The sequence below is a fragment of the Ursus maritimus genome, unplaced genomic scaffold (assembly GCF_017311325.1).
Source record: "Ursus maritimus isolate PB19 unplaced genomic scaffold, ASM1731132v1 scaffold_32, whole genome shotgun sequence".
Classification (NCBI taxonomy): Eukaryota; Metazoa; Chordata; class Mammalia; order Carnivora; family Ursidae; genus Ursus; species Ursus maritimus.
In genome coordinates, this window is record NW_024425786.1 from 24,131,993 (window position 1) to 24,138,253 (window position 6,261).

Sequence of the window (6,261 nt, forward strand, 5' to 3'; positions counted from 1 at the left end):
CTGGCCCGGTGCCCGTGGCCTGCCTGACCCTGTGCTGTCCTCACACTAGCCCTTGGAGGCACGTAGCTTATTTACCCCCATCGTACAATGAGACTTCCAGGGCTTAAGGAACTTGCTAAAATTCCCACAGCTTAGACGAGGCAGCACGAGGATTTGAACCGAGGTTTGACTGACATCAGAGACTGCTTTTAACTCTGTGCTATATTAAGCCTGTCGACCCCCTGGCTGATTGGCTCGGTAAGGGAAGGAGGCTTTGTGGGGTATTTGCTTGTGGTTGGGGTGGCTCCCCCCCCATATCAAGCAACGGGAAAGGGTAGTACTGACGTCAACTGTTGCCATGACAATGCAGCAACCTTTTCCCTGCCATCTCCATGGTAACCTGGGGGTCCATCTGTACTTCGCCCCCTCCTTCTAAAAGGGGGTCCTTTAGGGAGGGGCTAGCTAATAAGGTGTCTGAGAGGCAAGTCGGGAAGCTATGATTCGTGTACGCCCCTTTCCCCAGGTCCCTCCTTATTCCTTGGGCCCAGAGAATAAGGTTGGGATCAGGGGGTCCTGCCTGGGGTCTGGGGACAGCTTCACCCTTGAGGGTGAGGGAGGCAGCTCTCCCCTTCCCACCTGGGGATTCCCCTGGAAATGTCCCCCAACCAAGTTCCTAGGCTCGTGTGAGCAGAACTGCTGGGAAGTTGGCAGAGGGAGGCAAGAGGGATTCCCCGACCCTCTCCAAGGCTGGACATTGCCCAGGCCCGGGGCGGGGGGGGGGGGGGGGGGGGGGGGACGTGACAGGCTGGTTCTCTGCTGCCCCTTGAAGCCAGAGGTAGGAGCAGCAGCAGCCTCTCTTGCTCAAGGGCTGGCCGTGCCAGAGACTCCGGGCTGGTGCTACACAGGCATGAAACCTGCCAGCAGGTGTCATTAACCCATTTCACAGATTTGGAAGCAGAGACCCAGAGAGGCGAAGTAACGGGCCCAAGTTTGAACAGCTAGTAAACGGCAGAGTCAGGACTCAAATCTGAGTTTAGGCCAGTGACTTTTCCAGGGGGAAAAAGGAAGAAACAGAGAACAGGATAGAAAAGGAGAAAAGAAACAGGAGAGTGAGTGACTCAGGTTGGAGTATGTCATGCTGTCACTACAGAACAAAGCTCAAATTCAAGGCCTCCTTGATCCAGCTTTTCTTCTGTTACCTCATCTCCAGATCCCCTGAATTCTGAGCTCTGCGAGGGCCAGAGATCTGTCAGATTCAAGCCTCGGTTCTCAGCACCTGGTGTGGTCCAGATAGGTAGGTGTTGGGAGAAGGTGATTGAAGTGACTTCCTGGAACGTGCCCCGCACTTTCCAGCCTCCAGGCCTTTGTGCGCAATGTTCCCTCCCCCTAGTGGAGCTAACTGGCCCCAGGGTCTGACCAAGCATGGGGGGGAGGGTGGGCAGTAAGGTTTTTTTCTTTTTTAAAATTTTTTAAAAAGATTTTATTTATTCGTTTGACAGAGACAGCCAGCGAGAGAGGGAACACAAGCAGGGGGAGTGGGAGAGGAAGAAGCAGGCTCCCAGCAAAGGAGCCAGATGTGGGGCTCAATCCCAGAACCCCGGGATCACGCCCCGAGCCGAAAGCAGACGCTAAAAGACTGAGCCACCCAGGCGCCCCTTTTTTCTTTTTAAAAAGATTTTATTTATTTTAGGCAGAATGAGAGAGTGGGGGTGGAGGGGGTGGGTGTGGGTGGGGGAAGCGCAGAGCCCGATGTGAGGCTTGATCCCAGGACCCTGAGGTCATGACCTGAGCTAAAACCAAGAGGCAGATGCTCAGCTCAGCCGAGTCACCCAGACACCCCCCCTTTTTAAATTAAAGTTTATTTATTTAAGTAAGCTCTACGTCCAGTGTGGGGCTCGAACTTACCACCCCAACATCAAGGGTCACATGCTCCTCCAACTGAGCCAGCCAGGCGGCCCCCCATTTTTTTTTTTTTTTAATCCAGTGAGGAAGGGACTTGCCTGAGGGAGGCCGTGTGAGTCCTAGGAGGGCCAATGCCTGTGTCCTTCAAGTTCACCGCTGAATCCCCAGTGCCCTGCACAGGACTGGCTGGTGGACTTGTATTGACCGAGGCAGGAACAGAGCCCAAACTAGAACCCAGTGACCCGACGCCTGGTCACACTGTCCAAGGCTCCTCATTGCCATGGAACAGAGTTGTCGCCCTGGCTCCTGCCACTGTCTCTCCGGGCTTCTTTTCCTGCCAGGGTTACCCAAACTTTACAGAAGCTCTCTCTGCTCCCGGAATGTTTTTTCTCCATCTCTGCCTCTTATTTTCTGGTGATGCCCTGATCACTTGGCCATGCTTCCACCTCGAGGGTAGGTTCGGCTGGCCCAGCTGGGGCAATTATAGCCTCGCACTTGCCTGCCGATGCTAATTGGCCAAAAGAGTGCGCATGCGACTTAAAAGGAGGGCCAATCACTGCCCTTCCGAAGGTCAGGTAAACTGAGTCTGGGAGAAAGCACCTCTCCCTTCCATCTGCAGATTTCCAAACTGCCGCAGCCATGTTCCCTGCCCAGAGGAGATAGTCAGGGATGAGAGATGAACAGAGGGGCAGTCCTGGGAGGCCCAGAGGAGATAAACTCAGTTCCTGCAGTTCTTCCTTGAAGCTTCTGTATCTGGAAAGCTTATATCCTTCCCGGCCACTCGAAACAACCAATTCCTTTTTGGTGTAAGTAAACTTTAGTTGCTTGCAAAGGAGAGGTCTTATCAATACAGAGGCCTATAATTTTTTTCTCTTGAAACTTACAGTGGTCTTCTAAGGAGGTGGGGGGACTGTTTACAGGGGAGAAGGCCCTTTTCCTCCAGAGCTGAGGCGTGGGTTATGCTGAGTAGGGCCGGCCTGGAGGGAGTTTAGTGGGAAGCGAAACAGCTGGATTACTCCACTTAATGGGGTGACTGAGAGCCCTGGGGTCTCTCTAGGAATTAAGGGTGGAGGAGGAGAGGAGTAAAGAGGAGAGAGAACCCAGCACTGTGGCCTAAAGCCAGGGATTCTTCCGGTGGGTGAAAGGCAAAGAGAAGCATGGGAGGGCTTTCAAGAACGAGGGTGTTTGAAGGACCGGGCACCGAATGGTCAAGTCTAAAATCCTCACTTCGAAGTAGACCCTTTTTTGGCAAACATCCTCTCCTCTTTTTTTTAAAATGTATTTTTTATTTTATTTTTAAAAGTTTTAAATTCCAGTTAGTTAACATAGTGTAATATTAGTTTCAGGCGTACAATATACTGACATCCTCTCCTCTTTTAATAAGTCTCTTACATTTGGGACCGCCTGGGAGAGAATTTATGTGGAAACCGAGAACGGTGGTCATTTTGGGCGAGTGTGGGATTTTGAAGTACTCTAACGAGGGCTTGGAATTCTACCCCACATGGATTAGGAGTGTTAAGTCATTTGCATTTAGATTTCAGGGGACAGGAGACTGAACCTGACCGCTGGGTTATGTGTATTTTTTCCAATATTAAAACAATACAGGCTAATTAAAGCAAAATTGGAAAGTGGAAAATACATGTTCAGCTAAATGCCAATACTTCCAGGAAGCCTTGGATCTTGGATGGATTTTAGAGCATTAAGTCTAAGGACACCGAGGAGTGTGCTAGCCTCTGTCATCATCTGGGGGAACGCGGGCAAGTCTCTCAAGGCTCCCCTATAAAATAGGAAGGAGAAATCAAGGTTTTTCAAACGACTTCTTTCCCAATCTTTTTCTGGTCCCACCACTCCTGTGACAAATCAAGGCTCTAAATGGCCTGGAAGGCCCCTAATTCGAGGTGCCCAGTGTCGCAGAACAGCAGCAGGTGGCAAAATCTAATTCCATCTTGGGAGCATTAAATGGGCAGGTGCGGGTGGGTCATTCCCTTTATTCTAAATTGCCCAACCTCTCCAGTCCAGACCTTCTCTGGACCCCCGGAATCCAGCACAGCTATGTGAATTTCATTGGAAAACCGAGGAGAGGGATGAGGAGAAGGATGAGGGCAGGGGCCAAGGGGAAAGGTAGCGCTGGAAGAGATCAGGACCAGTAAGAAATGAGGGGGAGTGGTTGGCGCGGACCGGGAGGACGGGCCTCTAGGGCTGGGTCCAAGGGAGGAGGCGGCCCACGGGAAGGAGCTATTGGATGGGGCGGAGCAGTTTGCGGGCCGATGGACGGGATAGACATACACGGCCAGCCCGGAGTGGAAAGAACAGTTTATGCTGTGCTTTATTAAAATGTGCATCATTCTTTTATTTTAAAATGTGCATCATTGTCTCGTGCTCGGCGCGCGCGACCTCAGCGTGGTGGCCCGCGGCGGGCCTCGTCCCCGCCCGGCTCCCGCGGAGCCGCCGTGCGCAGGCGCACTCAGGTGGCGCGGGCCCGGGGGCTCCCGCCCATGGCCAGGTAGACGTCGATGGGCACGTGCAGCAGCGTCAGGCAGTGGCAGCCCGGGCAGCGTCGAAGCGGCCTAGGGAAAGCGGGGCGGGCCTCTGCTGTTGGGAACGCGCCCGCGGAGTGCCCCCGGGCCATCCCCCCACCCCGGGGTTCCGCGGGGCCCTGACGCGGGGACGGGGTTCTGGGCAGGGCAAGTGGACGCAGGCGGTCCGGAGCCCCGCGCGGCGGGGACCGGGCCAGAGCGGCAGGAGGGGCCGCGGGGAGGGCGCCCTCCTCACCTGACCGGGTTGTGCTCCGTGGCTACCGGCTCCGGGTTGTCCTGGGACTCGGGGGCGGCGGCAAGGCCAGGGGAGTCTCCGGCCTCAATGGGGAATCTTCGACCCTGCGGGGGCTCCTGGGCACTCATGTCCAGGCCCCGGGGCGCTCTGCGCGGGGAGGGGCGGTCAGGCCGCTCCCGGGCCGCCGGGCGCCCCCTGCCCGCGCCCGCCCCCTGGGCCGTTGCTCACCTGCCGGAGGCCGAGGCCGGTCCCAGGCTGGAAGCAGCTGCCGGACCCCTGGCCGCGGGAGGACGCTCCGGTCCAGGCGGAGCCGGGCAGGTGTCTGCGGCGCGCCGCGGCCCGGGCGTCGAGGGGGCGGGCTGCATTGTGACCCGGGCCGCGGCGCGCTGACCTCACAGAGCCCGTTCCTCTCCCCGGGAACCCCCCGCCGTCTCGGGCCGCCCGGCACTCAGCGCAGCCGCGAGCCGGGGCTGGAGGGCTCTGGCCATGGCGCCTCGGCACCGGGTCGTGCAGACCCCCGGCAGCCCGATTGGGAAGCAGGAGGCGGCGACAAGCAGCCGTGAGGCGGCGTCCACGAAAAGAAGCCCGTCATCCCGGGCGGCGCCCAGACGCTTAGGAGCGCCCCCCGGCGGGCAGCGACTCCCTGCCTGGCGGGAGGGGACGGGGCGTGGCGGTGACTGTAACCCCTGCTGGGTTTGGTGGTGGTGATGGTGAGGGCAGGTAAAGGCACTAACAATTTTGGCCAAGGGTCACACAGCATTTACATCACAATTGGGCCGGAGATTTAAAATGTCTGGCCCTCTCCCTCCCCACCACCCGTGGCTGCTGTGTCCAGACGGAGAATGTTCTAGCGCTGGGGGCGGCTGCGCATGAAGTCCTTGGGGGGAAAAGAAGCAGGCCAAGGGCGATGGTGGAGTAGAGCTGCCTCACAGAGGCAGCATGAGCTGAGAGGGTGATAGGAAGGAAGGAGGCGCTAGACAGCATGGAGGACTTTCTGCTCTCCAATGGGTACCAGCTGGGCAAGACCATTGGGGAAGGGACCTACTCAAAAGTCAAAGAAGCATTTTCCAAAAAACACCAAAGAAAAGTAGCAATTAAAATTATAGACAAGATGGGAGGGCCAGAAGGTGAGCTGGGGCCCCTTTGGAGGAAGGGAGGGCTGGTTGAGATGGGTGGGCACTTCCTCGAGTGGGAAGGATCATCCCCTCCTCCCCTTTAGTCTGGAACCAAGGAGTGCAAGAGTTTGTGGCTCTGGGGTAGGTCAGGGGGACAGAAGGATGCTGGGAGTCCCGGAATATCACACCTCTAAAGGCCAAGATTAAAGTGGCAGGAGGTAAAGGGTCCTCAGAGGCAGAACGCAGCCTTCTGGGCCTTCCCTATTCCAGGAAGGGGACAGAGAGGGGCAGAGGGGCCATGGCCTGGGCTGGCAGAGGGTAGGAGCTGCTGCCATGGCGGGCAGAAGCGAGAAAAAGGAAGACCGCGCTCATGGGAAGAACCGTGGGTCCGGAGGCAGGGGTGTGAGGGGTTGGCTCACCACGCTGTGGGCAAATCAAGCCTCATAACTGAGATTCAGCGGTTTTGTCTAAAAATCCCCAAAGCACTTTGATA

At 56.7% G+C, this 6,261-nt stretch overlaps 1 protein-coding gene across 1 annotated transcript; it reads right to left on the bottom strand.

Moving 5' to 3' along the window:
* Nucleotides 1-4,182: 4,182 nt before the first annotated feature.
* Nucleotides 4,183-5,022, bottom strand: FAM229A (family with sequence similarity 229 member A). The gene is made up of 3 exons (XM_040619188.1): nt 4,882-5,022; nt 4,654-4,800; nt 4,183-4,448 (listed from the first exon to the last, which is right to left on the bottom strand). The coding sequence occupies exons 1-3, from the start codon at nt 5,016-5,018 to the stop codon at nt 4,346-4,348; spliced, it is 387 nt and encodes a 128-aa protein (XP_040475122.1). The 5' UTR covers nt 5,019-5,022; the 3' UTR covers nt 4,183-4,345.
* Between the last annotated feature and the right edge of the window lie 1,239 nt (nt 5,023-6,261).